The following is a 23609-nucleotide window of genomic DNA, read 5'->3' as shown; positions in this document are numbered from 1 at the left end:
TTTCCTTGTGAGACTGGTAATTGTTGAGATACCTTATCGTCGATGATGTTTTGGTGAGCAGGCATTGGCAGCAGAAGTGGGGGTGAAAGGTTTGAAAGGGTGTAAGACATTGGACAAGGTGCCTGACCCAGTGAATCCTATTCCTGGGGTAGAAGAGAGGTAATCAAATAAATGTCCATGTGACTATTATTAGCACACAGTAGCTCAAGGAGAATAAGTTTGATCATTACAATCAGCTAGCTATTGTTCAATTCACATGTCAGAAGATGTGCAATTAGAAAATACTATAAACTTGCTTGATACCTTAAACAGTACACTCTAGTGTCCTTTTGACTTGGTTTTAAATAAGCTCTCCCAAGAGGCATCTTTGAATTTTTAAGACCTTCAGCACATTAAGCAAAGTATCTTAAAAATTAAATCCTTGAATATGACCTTCCTGTCCCAGACATTAAGACACATTAAGGACACCCTCCATTGTAGAGGTCAAGACCCATAAAGAAAACGCTCATAAACTTGCACACGACCATTTCTGAGGCTTGACACTTTCTAAGTCAGCTGAGTATCATACACTTTGTAGCTTGTATGAAAATAAAGTGAATTCTATAATCTTAGTCAACCCAAGATACATCACACTAGGTTTTCATTTATGCAGTGTATCACATAAAAATTTAATAAGAACAATGCCCGCTTGAATTACAAATCAAACATTTCCTTATACTGCAAATTTCTGCAAAACAAGAGCCTCGCTTTTGGCCATCAATTTGGGCATCTAGTTTTCTATGGTGGTTGTATGGTGGAACTTGAGAGTTCTTGATGATTTATGCATAACATCTTTATGCGATTTATGCATGATCAAAACTCTAAAATTATACTAACATGAAAACATATTGATCCTATCTGGATGATTACATTGAGCCAAAATCATTGCCTATCAAAATGAGCTTTTCAAACTGAAAAAACTCTCTTTTGAGTGTTTACAAATTGCAACTACTTTGTTTGTAAGATTCAGTGTTAATGAAAATTATGCTTCAAAGCTTAGAACTAGCCCCTGTAGCTTGCACCCCTTGCAGGTTTTTTTTTTTTTGCTAAAAGGCACACACTTGACAAATCCAAATAGTGATGTCTAATTTTAGTGATGTGTATTTCTTTCTTGTCTTATAGGCCAACCTGGGCTTTTTTGCCTTCTGTACTTGCTTGCATGATCTTAAGCATTCACACCTTCCTGTGCTCATCTTGAAGTCTGGTAAGGTTATCATTGAGGTAGCTTTGGCTGCTTGGAACCCTCAAGACTACCCTCTTTGTGAAGGTGTCTTTTCTTCCTCACTCCATAATCACAGCTCTCTCTTTTGGTCATTTGGTTCCCATCCCGCCAAGCATTCATAAACGGTGGTGTGAGTCATCCAAGAACATTGCAATTTATTGCTTAGTTCCTTACCACCTTGTTTAGGCAATGAGCCTCTTGCTTCGAGGATTCTGGTCTGATATGTTGAGCTTTTGGGCTTGTCACATCGTCTCCCCTTCACTTGGGGCGACGCTCCGGATAGCGGCGTGGAATTGTGATGGATCATATAGGCTAGATGTAGGTGCCTTTGAAGACAGCTTTAGGGACAGAGACATAGTTTTCTACTCAAAGACACACCAAATACCGGGACAACTTATGCCACATGTGAAGGGGTATTTATGGGAAACAGCTGGTTGACTAGACAAGAGATCTCTACGAGGTAGCCCGGGTTCAGGAGGAGTAGCAGTCTTATTTAAAGAGGAGCTGAAACCACTACTACAGGTTATCAGGAAAGATGAACAAGCAAGGTATATGTGGGTGAGAATGAGAGCCGAGACAGGTAGATTTCTATATATTGCTATATGCTACTTCCCTCCAAGCACATCAGTCTACTCCTCACCTAAAGGACAGTCCCCTTTCTCCATATTGAATAATGACATATGGGAGTTCTCTAGAGATGGAGACATCGTTCTCTTAGGAGACTTTAATGCCCGAACGGCCAACTCTCAAGCAGTAGTCTATGATACTTCCGAGGAAATGCTCAGAGAAGTGGATCTATCACAGGAGGGGCTTACTAGAAACTCACAGGATAAAGAACACACTGAATATGGGAGACATCTCATGGAGATGGCAACTACACATGGTTTGGTCATACTTAATGGTCTAGAGAATTTCCCTTTATCTGGGGGATTCACATGCTTCCCGCACAGGCATGGGGCCAGTACAGTGGATTATGTCATGACTTCACCAAGCTTTATTTCTAGTATCGAGGACTTTAAGGTGGGACCCAGACCGGTTGGGATTGCAGTGGATCATGCTCTCTTGACCTTATCAATCTCCTTCCAATACAATGCCTCTCAAGTACAAAGGAAGAAGACACACACAAGATATACTTTCACGCCAGAGACTGACTCAGTCTATGTGGAAAAGATCTATAATAGGATGTGGGCAGCTGAGCCAGTATATACTGTAGAGGAGATTACTTCTCAGCTAACAGAGATACTACATGGAGCAGCACAAGAGGCATATCCACATACTCAGCCTGATCAGAAGAGAGGATCTGGGAACATGCCTCAAAACAGTTGGTACGACGAGGAATGCAGAGAGACGAGAACCCAAGTCCAGAAAGAACTTACACTTGGGATCATCACATATAAGCAGTCTCGGATTGCTCTTCGGCGTATAGTACGTCGCAAGAAAAGGGCATTTTTAGCCACGCTGGAGAAGGATTTATATCAGCTCTTCTTGAGTCAGGACTCACATGAGGCCTGGCGTTTATTTCACGAGCACTCATCGCCTCCGACAATTACTTCTCCTGAGATTTGGGGTCAATATGTAACATCATTATATATGGTATCTGGACAGCCTCCGTTACCAGATCGGCTAGAGCCATGCCCTGCTACTAGTACTTTCTTTACTACGGAAATGGTGGAAAAAGCCATTGATAAGATGAAAACAAGAAGAGCATATGATCATGAGGGTTTAGTAGCAGAACATCTGATCCATGCAAGGGATCTACTTTCAGAAGTCCTTGCTCGTCTGTTTAATCGGGTCATGTGTGAAGGATTACCTGAATCTTGGAAATTATCTACTATCGTACCTATTTTCAAGTCAGGGGATCCTATGATACTCGGGAACTACCGTACCATTATGGTGGGTCACACATTGACATGACTGTACGCATCCATTCTAGAACAAAAATTGAGTAGATGGGCAGAGAATGAGGGCATAAGGGCAACAGGACAAGCTGGATTCAGGAGGGGTTATTCCACTTTGGATCATATTCTTACGCTTAGAGCCATTATTGAGGAAGGAAGAGCAAGCGAGAGGAGGATGTATTGTTGCTTTGTGGATTTTCGGAAAGCGTTTGATACAATACCAAGGGCCAGATTGATGCGCAGAATGCAAGAGTTATGGGTCCCCAAAGAGGTTATATGGGGGATCATGGCCTTATATGGGTCAGTAACTGGTTATGTACGTACTCCAGAAGGGGATTCCGACATTGTTCATTCCACTGTTGGAGTAAAGCAGGGATGCCCACTGTCCCCTACTTTATTTGGTATGTATATAGATGAGGTATCAGATTACATTGATAGAGAGGGTGACAGAGGTGCTCAACTTGCAGGGTCATGGATCCCTTTGTTGTTGTATGCAGATGATATTGTATTGATAGCAGAATCACCAGATGGAATGCAGAGGCAGTTAGATGTATTACATAAATTCGCGGAAGACAGCGGATTGTCGGTAAACTTGGGTAAAACCAAAGTTATGGTGTTTAACACCACACCGCAGTGGGTTAGGAGATCGGCACCTACATTTGCTTATGGCCAGGATACAGTAGAGTACACAGATGCATACACATACCTTGGTGTGGTATTTACAGGACCGAAGTTTACTCTTAAGAAAGCAGCGGATGCTAGATTGTCCAGAGCCTCTGCGGCCTTGGGAGGGTTGGAGAGGATGTGTTCACAAGTGTAGTTTCAGGAACCACGAACAAAACTTTGGCTCTTTGATATTGTGGTGGCTTCGGCTATGCTTTATGGGGTCCAGATTTGGGGACCATCTGTGGATCAAGATAATTGGAAGTCAATGGAGAGACCTTTGGTATCTATGATTTCCCGAATGATTAGAGCCAAGGCCTCCGTACCACACGCGATTACTCGAGCGGAACTAGCTGCCCCTCCGATAGAAATTGAAGCTCTTACCAGAGCAGTGTCCTTTATACATGGTTTGTGGGATACAAATAATTGCCGATATACTAGATTGGCCCTCGAAACCTCTCGACAATTAGCAATGAAAGGAGATACATCATGCTGGTATGTGCAACTGTCCTCGTGGTTTCAAAGACACGGGTTCAGTATGGAAAGATTACCCCCCTTCCAATACTCTCTTGAGGCTCCATCACTGGCAATTGCACGAACGGAGATTAATAAAATCATCCGCCAGGATCTTATACAGTTGGACACCAAGAGGACATGGGTAGACCCTACACAAGAATTGGGCACGAAGATGGCCGACTACAAAGAAAACTTCCTACAGCTATCTGAAGATGGTTTTGTGATTCGCCTGAGCTACATGGATACCCACCTGTCTCATGGTTTGAGATGTGCTATTGGTCAAATTCGTACATCCTCACACCATCTGGAAATTGAATTTGGCAGATTTAGGGGAATCCCACCTGAGAGCAGAATTTGCAAGTTATGCGGAATGGAGCCGGAGACAGAATTACATTACATATGTCATTGCACCGTATACTATGAGATACGTGGGCGTTTCCATTCACACTTGACGAGCTTTATGCTGCTATTGAGAGTCTAGATCCATCTTCCTGTCCAGGCGAGGATGGCCTCACTAGAGCTTTCTTTTTGACCTATTGGGATGTATTGCATATACCACTGCTTCGTGGTTGTCAGGATATCTTTGCCTCAGGATATATGCATCCGGATCTTTGTTCAGGTCTCATATCTCTTATTCCGATAGGGGGTGACACCACTCAGCTCCGCCAGTGGAGACCTATTACCCTACTACCTTCGGTCTATAAGATATTAGTGTTACTGATCAGCCATCGCTTGCGGCCGTTCTTACCAAATATTATTCATACTTCTCAGACAGGCTTTGTCATGGATCGATGCATACTGGATAATATCTTCACTTTTTATGAGGCAGTAGAGTGGGCCGGATCATCTCTGAACCTCTCGCGTTTTTCATCCTTGACTTCGAGAAAGCATATGACCGTGTTGACTGGGAGTTTCTCGAAGGATCATTAGCCAGGATGGGTTTCCCTTCGAGATGGATCTCAGGCATTTCTGCTCTCTTCAGGATTGCCATCAGTGCTATTACTATTGGTGGTCGTGTCAGTCGCAGTTTTGAGCTCTCTCGATCTGTCCATCAGGGATGTCCTTTAGCAGCATATCTGTATCTGTTTGTAGGAGAGACTATGTTCGACTTTCTTCGTGCTTAGAGTCATGCATTTCGTGGCTTGACCGTGCCAGTACCTTCAGCTTCGGAACTTATCGATCAGGAGTTTGCTGATGACACTATGCTGATGTTGCGCTATTTGCTCGCAGCTCTTGATGCCATGCGGGAGGCCCTGGAGGTTTTTTGCATTGCCAGTGGTGCACGCATTAACTGGCATAAATCCTATGGGTTACTGGTTGGCAGTGATGACATACCTACTTGGGGGGTAACTGATGGTTTCACATGGCTGCAACCAGGACAGACATGCAGATATCTGGGCTTTCAGGTTGGATTTGACGTTTCCTCATAGCAGCAGTTTGCACCCGTACTACAGTCTATTCGCAGGAAGCTATGTCATTGGTCTTCTCGTCATCTGTCGTTGGCTGGCCGTGCATTGGTCGCCAATCAGGTCATTCTGGCTACAGTATGGTATACGGCCTCCTGTTGGATGCTACATGCTGGTGTGATAGCTCAGCTCCGCAGACTCGTGCGGAACTTTTTATGGAGTGGCACAGATGGGACTACTGATACTCGTGCTCGAGTTCGCTGGTCCACGATTATTCGTCCTAGGTCAGAGGGTGGACTTGGCATTAATGATCCAGAATTACAGAGCCGCGTCCTTCTTACCAAGCTTATTGTTCGGGGTCTTTTTCCCGGCCAAGAACCTTGGAAAATGCTTCTTCAGGCCGCTCTTTCCATAGCGACTCCACGCCTCGGCACTAGAGATAGTCATACTTGGCAAACAAGGTATCGTTTTCTCTTTACGGATGCCCCCTTGAGCACCAGCACTCTCTCACCCTTCATCCGATCGCTCCTTCAGATTTGGGTATCCATGCGACGAGCTATTATACGCTCACCTCCCTCATACCGTGAGGAGATTGAGCGCCAGCCTCTCATTTGGAATGATGCAGTTCTTGATTCTTCGGTCAATCCACCCCGTCAGCTTGGAGAGAGGACTCACATTGATTGGGCTGCTTGGGACACTGGCCCTGCTGCCTCTATGCGGTTGTTTCATGAGACACGTATGCTGGATGCAGATTTTGTGGCAGAACATTATGACATTGGTCGCGGGGTACCAGACAGACTGCTTGAGATTGACTCTGCCATTCCTTCACACTAGGACGCAGTCATGCGAGGCACGGTTCAGATGCCTCCACATTGTGGCCGGGAGGGACTCTTTGCTCAGAGCACACTCTTATTAGTTCGTTTGGACACCATGTTGTTCACAGTTGATCCTGACTACTCTCCGGGGATGCATGCTAGATTGACATATGCTACCACCTCTCTGCCCCTTGTCTACCCCGGCGCTCGATGGGAGGCCATACGAGTAGTTGGCTCTCGCGGGAAGCGTCGTTGTGTTGACCCCCGTTTCGCTTCTGCTGATGCTGCACTTTGGAGGCTTTGGGTGTGGGAGGGTCGTGCCCTATCTCAGCTTTATTGGGACCCAGGAGAGTGGCATTGGCCTAACTCTAACCCCACCGGTGTACATGTATCATTCTTTGAGTACACAGTCAGAATTGGACGATTCGCATTGATGAGACAGCACCCAGAGCAGCCCACTCGTATGCGTTTCTGGTTACATTCAGGTCTCTCCCATGCCTATCTATAGCAGTTTTGGTCAACTATCTGGGATTTACATGTGGCTCGTCATATTTCCTTTTTCCTATGGATGATTGCACATCCAGTTGGGACTTGGTTAGCTTCTATGGGTCATGATCCGTTATGTACTCGCTGTTCTTTGCGCCTACTTGAGTCACCTGCACACTGTCTTTGGTCATGCTCGTCTTCTCATGTAGTGTGGCTCGCAGTTTGCTTTTTACTTAGCAGAGCTGGTGTTCAGCATGGATTTCTCACTTGGGGATCTGTCTCCTGGTTGATGCCGATGCCCGGACCGCATCTTTTCTACGAGGGCTCAGACACAGATCCAGCTCTTATGCTTACCCCGACTGGTTATCTGCGAGGGACTTTGGCTATGTTACCACAGATTGCTTGGCAGGGGGATCCTCAGACACTTGATCAAATCTTCTCAGTCATCACTAGCATTGCACTATGGAATGTTTGGAGAGCTCGTTGTCTTCACATTCTCAGTGCGGCTCCACAGCTCCTACCGGATACCCTCACTGCCATTTGGCTGGACATTATTCACACCCTCATTTGGCAGTGGGATTCTTCCTCAGGTACATCTAGAGCAGCCGAGGCTCGTCGATTTGCCTTTCTTCGGCGTTGGGCCCGATCTTCACTCTTCTTCATGCTTACAAGTGGACAGATTACATGGCATTATGCACCTCCTCGGTGGTTTCTTCTCCACTCATCATACAGACCACCGTGACATTGTTCTAGTCGAGTTGTCACTATAGTGGCTCTCAACCTTACATTCAGCTTGTACACCCCTTGTGATAGGCTATTTTGGCATCCACTGGGGATTATTTTGTACTCAGTAATATACAGCCCTGATTTTTCCAAAAAAAAAAAAAACAAGAGTCATGCAATACCAAGATCAAAGGTGCTTAGGCGTGTACCTACTGGAACTACATCGGCACAGGGATAATCTAATGAGAAGACAAAGAGCACTACAGCCTCAGAGGCAGATCACAGATTTCTTCGGATCGAGAGAAGCAGGAATGGAAGGAGAAGCAAGAGGCCAGCAGCGAGCACAAAGGAGTACCCACATTCATACCAAAGGCACCCTCATTGACAGGGCGATTGAGCTTAGGAAATCGAGACGACCACGACCGAGATACAGAAGCACACTTCACCGGAGGAGACTACAACAAAGGATTAGAAGCATTCTAGCCAGACACCTAGAATGCTCCTAAGAAGTTTATGTGTATTTAGTTTTTCGCATTTATTTTCACACTTTCACACTTTTCAGACATTGTAAGAGATTCACCACTTTTGTATCAGTTTGGTCTCATAGGTCACTCTGGCCTTTTGAAGACGTTAATACAACATTTCATTTCATTTCTCTCCCCCCCCCCTAGTTTTTTCACTTCATTTCATTTCTCTCTGATGCTCGAGGCCATAAAGATCTATGCACATGCGACGCATGCACAAGATGATTCACAATGTTATCACTCGAGACCATGGGAGACCTTATCGCCTATTCACTATGGAGGACATTGATGCTATGTTGGAGTGACCGATGCGAGTGCTCATGGGATGACTCACTTCTGTTTCTCCCAGTATTGTCTCCTTTCGATTCTTGCATCCTCATTACAGCTTTTTGTGTCACTGAGGTTGTATCCCAGCTACCCATCAGCTTCATTGCCCTTTCACACACTCCTCTCTAAAGCAAACTGTTAAATTAGGGGTCCCCATCTGACATGATAGACTTAGGCATCCCATGCAACTGAAAGATGTGTGAGACAAACAGCTTTGCCAAATGATTAGCCTTCACCGTCTTCTTCACGGGTACAAAATGAGCCTGTTTCATGAGTTTATCAGCAATTTTTCAAAAACCATCATGTCCACTTTGAGTATGGGAAGATAATCCATCGCTATACTCTCCCATGATCAATCTAGAATCGATAAAGGCTGTAGGAGTCCTGTCACTTTGTGCCTATCATATTTCACTTTCTAACATACCAAACAAGTACGCACAATCTCATCCACATTCTTCTTGGCATGTGGCCAATAGAATTCTCTCTCAAAACCCTTAAGTGTCGCCTCTATGCCTTTATGCCCAACAAAAGGAGGATTGTGACACTCCGTCAAAACGTCACGAACCGCGAGTCACACACAACATGGTCTTTCGCATCAAACAACTTCTTTGAGAGAGCACAGTGAAACCGTCCCTCCACTCTGTGCCTTGTCGAAGATCTCACCAAAATTGGGGTCTATAGCATACTGCTCTTGCATCGCATCAAAATCTTGATAATGCACGGATGTAAGCTATAACAGTGAATATCTATGGCTTACGAGACAACGCATCTGCCATCACATTTCCCTTTAGATATACAATCTAGAAATGAAATTGCGACAAAATGTTCGCCCATCTCATATGCTTCTCCAAAAGCTTGTTTTGGTATTGTAAGCTCTAACGATCCGTGTACACCGTAAAATGTACCCTGAGTAAGTAACGTCTCCATTGAGTCAAAGCATGAATAATTGCTAAGAGTTTCTTTTCATAAGTTTGTGCAACACTGCAAGCCTCTCTTGGCTTGGAAAACATCCAACTCTCATAAGCTATGACATGGCCTCTTTCATTAAGATCACTACCAAAATGTTTCTACAAGCATCACTGTAAACCTCAAAAGATTTTTGCAAGTCTGGTAACTTCAACAGTGCCAAGGTTGCATTAGTAAGTATGTATTGGTCTATAGAGTATTGTACATCCATATGGTACATATCAGTGCGTACAAGAAGGTACCGTACTTCCTGTTTTTTGTTGGGATTTAGTCCAAGATGTGTGCATAAATAGGAGAGGCAAGGGTTTTGTGAGTTTTTATGGGTCAATTGGGCTACTTTTCAGATTGGAGACTTCTTGGTTATTTATAAAGAGTATAAAGTTTTTGCAAAAAGTGTATAGGGTGCCAATTTTTAGGACTTAGAGATCGACCGTCGGTTTGCCAGATATTGTATTTCATATGTGGTTTATCTATTAACTCTTTTTTCCTAGGTTGCAAAGTTCAATATCATGTTTCTCAGGTCTTGCAATTTATGAAATTGGAATTCGCCACTATTTAGTGTTCATCTCGATCCTGGAGTGATATGTACATTGCAGATTAGTATCAATGTAATGTAGCATGCTTCTTACCTTGTGCTAGTGTTCACTCTCTAGTGCTAATCTATGAAGTAGGTTAATTGCAGGCAGTGTGTAATGGATACATGACTAAGATGTTTGTGAAAATATTGAATTAATCTATAATTCACTTACTCAAAGAAAATGCTACGTACTGTTACGTACTTAAAATTTTGTCAGTACAAAGATATGTACCTTACGTATTGAAACAGTACCATACCTTACGTACCTTACATCTTGAAACAGTACCATACCTTATGTACCTTTCCACCTTGTTCCAACACTGGCCCAATAGTCAACTTCTGGTCGAGTCATACACACACACAGAAATTGCTGACATGGCAGCCTTCCAAGAATTGCACCGACAGGCTGACATGGCAGTGTACAGAAACCTGCAAAACGCTCTGATTGGCTGACGTGGCACCGTACAGACCTCCGCGTTTTACGCTGACTGTACGGACAGTACGGATTTCTGCAAATCACGCTACTAGTGTTGGGAGATCAATTGCTTTAATTTTAGAAGCTTTTGAGTTTGAGCTTTTGGACATCCCTTGTAAGAATAAGTAAGTCCAAGGGCCTCACTCTGGAGAGCATCTGGACGTAGAGTCTGAGAGTGAGTACCCGCGGACTCTCTTGTACTTTGCACACAGATTAATATAAAAAGAAATACCGAAAGGGGTGCCAGTCTTTGGGGCCAATACCTCTTGGCACAGAACTACGCCAGGCCGTGTCGTCTTATGTGAACTGTTTTGAAGTGAATCTCTGCTGTGTCGCAGTAGAATCTTGACTTGGGGTGTCCAAGTTTGTTACAGTGGTATCAGAGCACGGCCGATTTCTTTTCTACCGGGAAATCCGATCCTTTTCTCGCGACACTTATGGATTCCAACAAGAATCAATTGACTTCTTCTGCATTTGCTGAAGCGGAAGGAGATCACGAAGAAGATTCAACCGAATTAACAGAGGAAGAGTACGGGCCATCTCAGCCTACTTAGTACGAACTTCAAGAGTTGGAACGTCGACAGCGGGTTGACGAGTGCACAAAGCATATGATTAAATTTGCAAAGGACCCTCAGTTTGCAAATTTTTTGTCTCAACAATCCATCGTTGAAGTGCACACTAAGTGGCAGAAAGTCACCGAACCACCCATCAAACCGGCATCAAGAAACCTCCTTCTCCGAGGATGTTTACAGAACAAGAACTATAGGAGGTGGTTCAGACTCAAATCAATCGGCTTTTGGAAGCGAACAATGAATCCAAAAAACAAGTGAAAAAGCGCAAGAAGGGGATTGACTATTCTGGTTATTTGGGCCGTCAATCTTCTTTTACATCTGCAAGAAAGCAAAAGAAGCATGTACACTTTGAAGGACTACCCAGTTCTTCTTCCTCCTCTTCTTCTGACAATTCTTCTAGCTCTTCTGACTCGAGTGAGGAGGACAAAAGCCAAAAAGCGAAGCAAAAAGCTAAGCTTCGGAGAGAGCAAGAAAAAGGCAAAAAAACCCAGATTTTGCCCAGTTTTTGACAGTTCTACGGAGGAGTCATCCTTTGACAGTTCGGACTGAGATGACCATATGTTTTATGCAAAGAAGAAGCACTTCTACAGAGCCAACCAATATGACTTCCTCGAAGATAAAAGCAAGAAAGAAAAAGAATTCAAAGAAGGTGGACAGTCGATAAAATTTGAATCCTTTTCTGGATTCCGAGATGCTCCGAGGGCTTTTGCCTTCATCCATCAGTTTGACATAGCCTTCTCTAGAGGGCATCACTCAGAGCACTCCAAGATTAGGAGGGATGCATCTTTTCTTAAAGGCAATGCTCGAACATGGTGGTCCACTCTTCTTCTTAGGAAGGAAGCTCCAATCAAGTGGTTGAAATTCAAAGGGCTCTTTATTTCTTCATAGCTGACCCGCGAGTACGGACGGGACATACAAACCGCTTGGAATCATCTTCGGATGACCAAGGGAGATTCTTTGGACGCTTATTGCGAGAGATTTTGGGACTCTTTTCTACCAACCTCTTCATATAAGGTCTCTTTTAAGCATAGTCTTTTAAGCATAGTCGCAAGGAATGCATCCCGAGACAGGGAACGGGGGACGAGGCTCAAATGGACTTTTAGTGTAAAAAGAGGGCAGGACGGAAAAGTGGGGATGGGAAGCCCGAAAAAGGGCGTCCCTTGTGACTATGCAAGTTTTAAAGAACAAATTGAGCGGTTTTGCTGCGGACTCCCTACAGAGATCCTAGACTACTGCCTGGAACAAAACTAAGAATCTATTCAAGAATTAATGGGTTATGCGAAATGGGGTTTCTGGATACATTTGGAAAATTTGACTTACCCCACAGATGAGATCTTGACTCAGAGAACCCGACAGACGTCCAATAATGAAAGTAGAAAGAGAGAGTTCCGAAGAAAAGAAGGATAAGGATACACGACCCCGGCTCACTCTTCGAGAGAGGGCCAATTATATTAGAGAGGGGAAATGTTTTGGTTGCGAGGAACATGGGCGCATCTCCGCAAAGTGCCCCAAAAAGGCACCGCAAGAACAGACTGAAGACAGGCTAGAGAGTTCTAGAGCAACAGAGGAATGTGGCAGAAAAGGCAAGATGAAAGTAGGACTGGTACCAGATTGCATGGGTATTGATCCAAGCTTGATTAATGAAAGTACAAAACTTTGCCGAGCTAGGGGCAAAGTGAAAGATCAAGAAGCCCTGATTTTCTTCGATGGAGGAGCCAAGGCCAACTTCATTTCACCTGAATTGGCGGCCCGGCTCGAGATTACACCCGACAGGATGGGACCATCAGAAGAGGCAGTTCTAGTGGCACCCGAACGGGACGTAGCCATTATACTTGTCATTGGCAAACTTCGGTTGAATTGTCAAGGGTATTTAGGGCACGAGGACGTTTACATAATGCCCTTGGAAGGTTGTGACGTCCTCCTAGGGGTCCCTTGGTACCATAAGAACAACGCCGTGGTCGATTATCGGGGAAAGAAAGCAACTTTGACGAATGAAAACGGCCGAAAAATTGTACTTGATGTAAAATTGAAGGGCGAGCCCGTCCCTATTGTATCGGCTTCGGCCATTTCCAAATTAATGAAATTTAGTCTCTTTGTTTACTCGATCTACTTGAAAGAGTTAAATGATGGACACAAAACGAACATGTCTGAACTTAATAAAGAACGCCAAGATTTTCTCCACACTCATGCCGATTGCTTCTCTGAGGGCCTGCCAGGCGAGTTACCCCCATCTCGTCCTGAGGATCACACCATTGATCTGATTCATGGAAGCACACCACCGAACCGACACCTTATCGTGTTAGCCGAGCCCAGAATGAAGAGATCATGAGCCAAGTGAAAGACCTTTTGGAAAAGGGTCTTATCCAGCCGAGTACTTCACCCTACTGCTCTCCGATGTTGGTGGTATTAGAGAAAGACGGATCTTGGAGAATGTGCATTGATTATAGAGCTCTCAATAAATCACCATCAAGAACAGATTTCTGATTCCAAGGATCGATGATATTCTTGACCGACTTCAGGGATCCTCTTGTTTCAACAAGATTGATTTGAAAAGTGGATATCATCAGATCCGAATCGAGTCGGGAGATGTCTACAAGACAGCGTTTTAGACGAGCTTCGGTGATGCCTTTTGGCCTTACCAATGCTCCAGCGACTTTCAACTGAATGATGGATAGGATTTTCAGAGAGTATAGATCATTTGTCAGCACTTTCTTTGATGACATTATAGTCTTCTCCAAGGACGACTTTGTACGCAGTTGCTTAGTATGCCAAAAGGTCAAGTTTGATAGGCATAAAGCACAGGGATTGTTACAGCCTTTACCCATTCCCACGTGCCCCTGGGAAAGTATTGCAATGGATTTCATTTTTGATTTCCCAAAGAGACAGAGTGGGCATGATGGCATTTGGATTGCCATCGACAGATTTAGCAAGCAAGCTCACTTTATTCCAGTAAAGAAAACAGTCAAGCCGGATCATTTAGCGAGACTGTTCATTGCACAGATTTTCAAACTACATGGCATGCTTGAGACAATAGTCTCCCGGCAAAGATCTTCGATTCACGAGTTTGTTTTGGAAAGCTATTTGGGAGAACATTGGCATGCGGTTGCAGTTCTCATCATCTTTTTACCCGCAGACAGATCGGCAATCTGAGATTGCAAATTCAGTTTTTCTGGATTTATTGAAGTCTTACATTTCTGATCAGAAGATTCAATGGGAAAAATATCTGCCTTTGGTGGAATTTGCCTACAACAACACGGTTCACTCTTCAACGGGGAAGGTGCCATTTGAGATCATTGAAGGTGCTCCGAAGGTTCCACCCTTCCTTAGCACGAAAGATAAATGTTTTGAAGCCGACCAGTACACGAGGGACTTGACACTGCATTTGCCAAGGTTTGGGAGGCTTTAACAAAATCTCAAGAACGACACAAGAAGGCAGCAGATCGACACTGTCACGATTTGAAATTAAAAGAAGACGATTAGGTGCACTTACGTTTTAAGAAGACACTCCTAAGAAAGAAAAAGGGAAAGGTGTAAGGTGCAGCGGAATGAATGTTGTTCTTTCTCAAGATGAGTGCTCCATAATATGCTCAAGGTTCCTTTTTGTTCTTATGGAAAGGAGAGCCTTCCGTTCTTAATGAGAGAGTGCAATGATCATAAACAAAGTGAATGGACACTGTGCGTGCAAGTGTATGAGACCGAGAGATAGAGAGAGAAGAGAAATACGACATCAAGGACGATGTAAAACCCTCCTCCGAAGGCCCCACTCTCGTTGGCGAGAGTGGTCTACGATTGATTGCACAAACTGGTACAAAGTGGATGCATGTAACTGATGCAAGTCTAGGCTAGGTCGATGTCGACGACGGGGATGACGAGACCGTCGCTAGGGCTGAAAACTGAAGCTATTCATTTGTTGTCCAAAAAAGCCCATGGCTGAAATCTGTTGAAAATCAAAACACTGATTTGGGGGCTGATTTCTGCTGCTGAAAACGATGCTTTGGGACTGTCAAAACGCTGAATCTCTGCTACAATGCGATGCTGAAAATGCTAGGAGAAACTGGGGCGATGATGGGGTTCTGGAAAACACCAATGCTAGAGGTTGTAGGCGATGAGTTCTTGGATGAAAAACACCAATGCTGGAGGTCCTATGGCGATGAGTCTTGCTGAAAACGCCAGCAAGGGAAGGTCTTGCTTGAGAGGGAATCGCCCAAGGTTGGGAGTCTTGCTGAGAGAGGGGGAACCTGCTGCCGATGGCCTGTGTTCTCCTTGCTCATCTGCCAAATAGTGCTAGCCTTGGTTTGCTTATATCTTATCTTACCCAATTTGCCCTACTCAGTTCCCAACAAAAGTCACTTAAAATAATAAGTGTAAATTGTCAAAAATAGGAAAAATACACTGGAAATTTCCCCCGAAGGATTCTGATGGGAATGCTTATGATCATGTTGTGTGCAACCAGAGGATATGCATCTATACTAAGTGCCTGGGCATCCACGGTCTGCGAACAGACTCACAAAAGTGCCAGAACACTTCTAATCTAGACTGACTGGACTGACGGAACCCTTGTTATGAAGTAGCTTGTCCACGGACACATAGGGTTGGATGTGTCACGTGACAAAAGGAGCAACTTTTTCCAAAGCTTAGCATGAGATATTATGGCCCTTTCCAGATAAAAGAAAAGATAAATGATGTCTCCTATAGACTGAAGCTGCTCGATACTTGGAAGATTTACAATGCATTTCATGTGAGTCTATTGAAGCCTTTTAAAGGCAATGTGCCCGATGATGGGGAGCCAGATGAGCAACCCGAAGTGGAGGAAAGCGAGGAGATAGTCGTTCTAGAACAGATTTTGGCACACAAGGACAGAAAGATAAAAGGTAAAGTGATTAGGGGTTAAATTCAAGAACTATCGTGCATTGGATGCGAAGTGGATGGAGGAGGAGGACCTAGCAGATACTCCTCAGATTTTGGAACTTTACCTTGAAGCATTCGGTTTAGCATAGTCTACTCCGATAGAACCCTAACTTCAGCGAGGGTGAATCTAGTGCAGCGGGTTTGCACAAGAAGGGAGTCACTCCACTCCTTTGTCAACGGATTACCCCGATTTTGAATAGAGTCACTGATATCCCCTTTGGGTTTTAGGGATACTAAAGGGGCTGAGTGGTATTCTGTTGTATGACTTTATAATTGGAATTCCCGAAAATGAAAATGATTGATTTGTACTTGACTTGTTTGAGTGCAAGAACTGAAAGAAGAAATGATTGCAGCATTTCGGTCTCATAAATCTCTATAGACATGATTGCAATAAGGATTGATGGCTAGTTGTTATGCTCTTTTCTTGGGTTTGATGTCATTTGTGTCATTCCTTTTAGCGTTATTATACTCTTTTCTTGGTTTTGATGTCATTGGTATCAGGGTGTTCTATGATATGTAACAGTTAAAGTTACTTTTTAATACCTCCATACCTGTCTACATCTGTCGTATGGTTGACATGGGATAACTATCCTTAAGAAGGAGCAAGCCAATGGCACGCAGGGTCTGGAGGGCTTTCAACATAAATTAAACTATGTAGCAGGTAAGTTATTTAAATATAAATCAACCATGTAGGTTTGGAGGTCTTTCGACATAGATCAACCTTGTAGCAGGTGACATTAAAGGATTTCTGAAAGACTTTTTGATACTTACTGTGTACGAACTGAGCTGTGTGCATTATCCAGAGATCGTGCTTAAGTTAATTGGTTGCTATCATGGAAACAGACCAGCAATCTTCTGAGATGGTTGCTTGTTTTTTAGGTAACAGCTCAAAATTGTAAATCAGCCTAACGTTATGCTTGTGCTTGTTCAGGGAAGAGGTGAATTTTCCAGGATTTGTGGACTGTGTATACTTGGATGCACCGCAGGAGTTGCTTTTAAAGAATGGTTTGGGAGATGCTATTTCCATCACCAATAAAAAGTGAGTCAGTTCATCAATATATAGTCTTTCATTTTTTGTGTGGACATTTTATTTCTGGGAAGTTCCTTTTGTGGGAACTTAAGCAAAGGAGAAATTAGAGAGATGTGTATTGCTCTTTTGCAGTTGGTCAGATGCAGTCTTATGGAATCCTCATACAAACGCTCCAGGCAACATCCATAAGGATTTCGTATGTGTCGAGAATGCCAAGGTAAGGCAATTTGGTGACTTCTCAGGATGGTAAGTATGGTCATCAAGTGAGATTCCAGGCATGCTACGCACACATGCGCACACTTTGATAATAATAATGTACAATCCAAAATGGGTGAACCCACCTTCAAAAGCTAGAAACAGTCATAGAAATCTCAAGCTGCTGCACTGAAAGGTTTCCCAAATGGAAACAATCACAGAGAGACAGGACCTGAGTACGAAACGAAAGCAATCATCCTTGATTGTGGGTGATAGGCAACAAGAGATAAAATGCAAATACAGGACAGCTTTTGTACTTCATGCTCTCATGCACTCACACATCTTATGCATGTGATGTGAGTGTGGGCAGGCACGCACCTTCTGTCTTGGGGTTTGCTCTTAAACTCCAATATAGTTTTGTAACAACCTCGTATGTACCTACTCTGAGACAATTGCTTTCTATCGTCTCTTCCAAAACAGCTTTATGGACACGAGCAATGCTCAGAATCACAGTGAACTTATGAAGGTAGATTAACTACCAGCTTGTCAAAAAATAACATATTGGACTAACGAACATCAATAGATGACCCAGCCTATCAAAAAAGTCACGTGTTGGAAAAATGAACAGTGGACACAAATAAATTGGCCACCTGATCTCATGAAGCTGTTGTTAGTCCAATAATAGCTTGATACAATTGTACTGAGTCTTTATGATCATTTATATCTTCGTCATGTTTTCCATCATATGTTCATTTAGGTCTTCATGAACATCAGTAGATGATTTCAAACAATAGGATATAACATGTTATCCCCCCATGATATGATGTTTACCGTGGACATCTGTTCTTTTTTGGCTGTGAATAGGAAGGTGAAGGAAGAAATTCTGAAGTTTTATGTTGCTCATACTTGACCTTGTACATGTAGCACATTCATGAGCAAACCTGTCCGCATCTGTCTGCATTGTCCGCCAGTAGCGGAAACGCTCAATAGCCTGAATGGTAGGCATTATCCCACTAAATCCAACATAAGGCAGAACATCATTAGGCTGAACCCTTGCACATAGATTACTGCATTCGTAAATGATAATGACTGATAAATTCCCGTCATAAGCCTCCCCTAATGTTGCAAAAGTATCATGGATAGCATAAAATCCTTACATGTATCCAAACCCAGACGAGAAGCGAGACTGCTAGAAGCAGCTTGGTCATCACTGTGCATTTGTTACTTCATTTTTTGTTCCTTGTATGTGAAACTTTTTTTTTTCCAAGAAAAAGATTCTTCCATTAGTTAATAAAAACTGCCCAGCGGGCTACAAACTGCCCCGACAAAAGGTGTCTACATCAGAATGTGGGGAGACTCTCCCAGCGAAACAGTGAGATATGTATAATGATGGCTAAATCAGGATATGGTAGGAGGAAACAACCACACAGTTTGGCGGTAATGCCATCTGGGAACCCCATGGACCATGGTGTAGAAATGAAATGTTATATTAACGTCTTCAAAAGGCCAGAATGACCTATGAGACCAAACTGATACAAAAGTGGTGAATGTGTTACAATGTCAAGGTACCTTAGTACTAAAGTACTAAGTGTGAAAGTGTGAAAATAAATGTGAAAAACTAAATACAAATTATTAAATAAACTTCTTAGGAGCATGCTGGGTGTCTGGCTAGAATGCTTCTAATCCTTTGTTGTAGTCTCCTCCGGTGAAGTGTGCTTTTGCATCTTGGTCGTGGTCGTCTCGATTTCCTAAGCTCAATCGCTCTGTCAATTAGGGTGCCTTTGGTATGAATGTGGGTACTCCTTTGTGCTGGCTGCTGGCCTCTTGCTTCTCCTTCCACTCCTGCTTCTCTCGATCCGAAGAAATCTGTGATCTGCCTCTGAGGCTGTAGTGCTCTTTGTCTTCTCATTAGATTATCCCTGTGTCGATGTAGTTCCAGTAGGTACAAGCGTAAGCATCTTTGATCTTGGTATTGCATGATTCTATCTAGAGGTCCAAAGCCTTCTTTAAATAGGCAATGGAAACGCCCACGTATCTCATAGTATACGGTGCAGTGGCATATGTAGTGTAATTCTGTCTCCGGCTCCATTCCGCATAACTTGCAAATTCTGCTCTTAGGTGGGATTCCCCTAAATTTGCCAAATTCAATTTCCAACTGGTGTGAGAATGTACGAATCTGACCAATAGCACATCTCAAACCATGAGACAGGTGGGTATCCATGTAGCTCGGGCGAATCACAAATCCATCTTCAGATAGCTGTAGGAAGTTTTCTTTGAAGTCGGCCATCTTTGTGCCCAATTCTTGTGTAGGGTCTACCCATGTCCTCTTAGTATTCAACTGTATAAGATCCTGTCGGATGATTTTATTAATCTCTGTTCGTGTAATAGCCAGTGATGGAGCCTCAAGAGAGTATTGGAAGGGGGGTAATCTTTCCATACTGAACCCGTGTCTCTGAAACCACAAGGACAGTTGCACATACCAGCATGATGTATCCCCTTTCATTGCTAATTGTCGAGAGGATCCGAGGGCCAGTCTAGTATATCGGCAATTATTTGTATCCCACAAACCATGTATAAAGGACAGTGATCTGGTAAGAGCTTCAATTTCTATCGGAGGGGCAGCTAGTTCCACTCAGGTAATCGCGTGTGGTACGGAGGCCTTGGCTCTAATCATTCGGGAAATCATAGATACCAAAGGTCTCTCCATTGAATTCCAATTATCTTGATCCACAGATGGTCTCCAAATCTGGACCCCATAAAGCATAGCCGAAGCCACCACAGTATCAAAGAGCCAAAGTTTTGTTCGTGGTTCTTGAAACTGCACTTGTGAACACATCCTCTCCAACCCTCCCAATGCCGCAGAGGCTCTGGATAATCTAGCATCCGCAGCTTTCTTAAGAGTAAACTTCAGTCCTGCAAATACCACACCAAGGTATGTGTATGCATCTGTGTACTCTACTGTATCCTGGCCTTGGTTGCCAGAGTCGTAGGAATGCCTCGCTGCTCTCGCGCATGCGGTCGGAGCTGCCCTGAAGCCTCTCAAAGTGTCCTCTGAGTGTATGGATCAGCTCCAGCCAGGTGTGTCATATAGTCTCCGCCGATGGGATGGGGCGGGCCTCGAAAATGTGGAAGCATTGGACTCTCAAAGTGAACCAAAGTGTCAGGATGCAGATGAGCTCCCAACAAAAATCTATATCGCTGCTCCACTCTTGAGGTGTAAACTCTGTGGGCGGGCTGGAGTGTAGGCCGGCCCACCTGTATCACAATCATCCTGCTAGCTGAAGACAACTCGAAACAAGCACTGGGCCCGTGAGGGTGAACCAGGCTGCAACACCCCAAGTGTACTGTCTAGCTGTCGACAGGGCAGGCATCAGCAGTAGAATCTGAAGCCAAACCTGCTACGCCAGGGGGCAGTACCACAGACAATGGTGTTGTGACTCAAGTGGGTGGTCACAGGTGGCACAACCCGCCGGATGGCCATTGTAGACCAACCAACTCCCAACTGCTGTGGCTCGATGGCCAACTAGCCACTAGAACATGGTGACTCTCCTCGGTTGTTTGCTGCCCCACAAGCGCCCCCAGAAGTTGTCGGATATCTACTGTGAGACCCTCCTTCTACGAGTGATCTGCAGCAACAGGATGGGCCTCCGTTCGTGCAGCCAGTATGTGACGCCCCAAGCGTGCTGTGTATTGAAAGAAGGGCATTCCGAGGTGATGAGCTGAAGTAAAAGGATCTCGCCAAAACCAATCCCGTGGGTCCCATTGCATTCGCTCTCCCAAGCCCATAGACGCCAATGTCCGGTCTCAAGATCTGACGATTCAGGATCTAGCACACAGGTCCTCCCTCTGATGCCCACAACTTGAATCCGCTAGAAGCATCACTCTGCTACCTCTGGTGCCTCAATAGTAACTGTCACAAACTGCTACGTGTCACGCCACTGAAGAACGGAGTACGGATTTCCGCGTTTCACGCTGACAGCCTGTGCAGATTTTCGTGATTTGCCCTGACTGGTTTTCAGCACCAGCTTTTGGGCCAGTTGCTTTTGAGTTTGAAGCTTTTTACTATAACTGCTTTTAATGGCCAAGGGCCTTTAAGTATGAGGCTAGGGCTCATTTTGGCGCTCTTCTGGAATAAGGTGCATTGCATGGAGTACCGGCTTGTACTATGTTGATGCAATATAAGGAAATACCAAAAGGGGCGCCAAGGTTTGGGGGAAATACTCTCTGGGGTGGAATTCCGCCACTCAATGTCGCGTGTCGTTTCTCTCTTTCAGTTCAGTTGTTATCGAAGTGCTAAAAGTCTGATCAGTCTGTTCTTCTCTATTGGCACGTGGTGCCTGTCTTGTGACAGTGGTATCATAGCATTAGGCGCGTGCTTTTTTGAAAGCATACCGGTCCTACAAAAGAGCAGACAAAGCATACCAGAGACTGCTGGAATTTTGTTTGAAGTATCTTCGAGGTTCGACCCCGGACTTATTAGCCACTCCCACCCTTACTTAATCGTGCATCGGGCGAGTTCGCGTCTTCACTGCTCTGTCTTACAGGGCATAAGCCATAAAGAACCCAAGACATGGCGTTCATGGATTCAACAAAATATTTGCAGTTTCTTCTCGATGAGCTTCACGACATTCTTTCACGGCATCCTCAGCAGAATCTTCCGATGCTGCAAAGTTTTCAACAATTTTTGAATTACATGTTACCCCCTCTGATGCCTCAGGTGGTACCTCCTCCTCCGGCACCAGAAAGTACGAGGGCTTCCAACCGGCAACCTTCCCAACTGTTTGTTCGGGGAGTCTTCAAGAATATGGTGCACCCATCTGACCGTGATCCAGTGCAATCGCCTTTGCCACCGCCGTTGCCCCCACCACCACCAGGCTACAATGGTTGGAGGCCATATGGATACCCTTATTATCGGTACCCGGGATACATGCCTAACCAACCCAAAGATTGCAAGGATGGAGGCATGACGGTCAAATTTTTTCACTTTTTTCGGGATGAAAGATCGGAAGAAAGCATTGCAGTTCCTACAACAATTCGACAACATCTTGCTTTGGGGAACTATACAAAAGAATCCAAGATTTCTCAAGCAGCGGGATTTCTTAAAGATAATGCTATGGAATGGTGACCGTATACTCCAAGGACCTGGCAAGCTTTCAAGACAGTTTTTGCACGCACTTACATGACTTCTATGTTTGAAGTTCGGATTTTGGCAGAGTAGGGCAACTTGAAAATGCTTGCCACCGAAACCATGGACGACTATAACCAAAGATTTCTTGACGTGTACCTTCCGGTGTCCTCCTTTAGGATCGTTCCCTTGGAGGCCCAATGCGAGCGATGCACCATTGGACTACCATCACCATTGCAGGAATATTGTCTATCCAAGCAAGTCTCCACCATGCAAGAACTTACGGACCATGTCGTGGTCGGCTACAAACTGATGAAGGGAAAGCTAGAGTTTACCACAGAAGAACCTCCGGACACTAACCACAACTCTCGGCAACAACGAACAAATTCTCGAGAGTCTCGTGAAAATCAACCGCAAAGGCCTCGTTTGACGCCTCAACAACGAGACACCTTACTTCAAGAAGGCCGATGCTTTGGATGCTTTCAAACATGGCATAACCGTCCTAGTTGTCCCCATCGCACTGATAGACCAGCGGAGCTGACGCCCGCACCAACGGTCGACAGAAGCCCAACGCCACCTCCAGCTAAGAGAGGTAGACCCGCGATTGGATTAGTCCCTGATATCTATGGCATACGCCTTGAGAGTACAAAGAATCGTGCCGAGCTCTTTTTTTCTTTGACCCCGGAGCTATAGAGAACTTCATCGATCCAAAATTCTTAAAGCAGATGCACTTTGATTATGATGTAGAGGGTGGAGAAATTGAAGTTGAGCTAGCCACGGGGCAAACTCAAAAAGTGGTACCGCTCATTGGTGCTCTTCCAGTGACTATCCAAGATTATCATGGAAAAGCTGATTTCCACATTATGAAGTTGGGCAATTGCGACGGTCTCTTGGGCATGCCCTGTCACGACAAGAATGATGCGACTCTCCAGGTTCGGAACGAACGATCACCGTGATGCAGAAGGACAAGCCAGTTGTCCTCAAAGTTCGGTTATCCGAACAAAACCTTGAATGAACTCTCTAGTTGTTTTTATAGCTAGATACTTTTGAACACTGTTTGAGAAAGTATTGTTTGAAATGGATGGTATCTCTTTTGAACTTGTCTTGGTGCCGATTTGAAATGTTTGATTCTAGTTTTAATA

General features: G+C 44.4%; 1 protein-coding gene across 2 annotated transcripts in view; it reads left to right on the top strand.

Moving 5' to 3' along the window:
* The window catches only part of LOC147429759 (Galactose mutarotase-like superfamily protein), a 93915-nt gene that overhangs the window by 16818 nt on the left and 53488 nt on the right, over positions 1–23609 (top strand). For both annotated transcript variants that reach the window (XR_015185901.1, XM_086495999.1), the window contains exons 7-9: positions 62–159; positions 17049–17156; positions 17280–17364. Coding sequence is in view for 1 of the 2 variants with exons in the window: in XM_086495999.1 (XP_086352125.1) it covers positions 62–159; positions 17049–17156; positions 17280–17364 (291 nt within the window). In the remaining variant the exon portion in view is untranslated. The remainder of the gene's footprint in view (positions 1–61; positions 160–17048; positions 17157–17279; positions 17365–23609) is intronic.

This window comes from Adiantum capillus-veneris, chromosome 22 (genome assembly GCF_014529385.1).
Source record: "Adiantum capillus-veneris isolate H3 chromosome 22, ASM1452938v2, whole genome shotgun sequence".
NCBI lineage: Eukaryota > Viridiplantae > Streptophyta > Polypodiopsida > Polypodiales > Pteridaceae > Adiantum > Adiantum capillus-veneris.
Note: the sequence above shows the minus strand (reverse complement) of the source record. Positions and strands in the feature narration are given on the sequence as shown.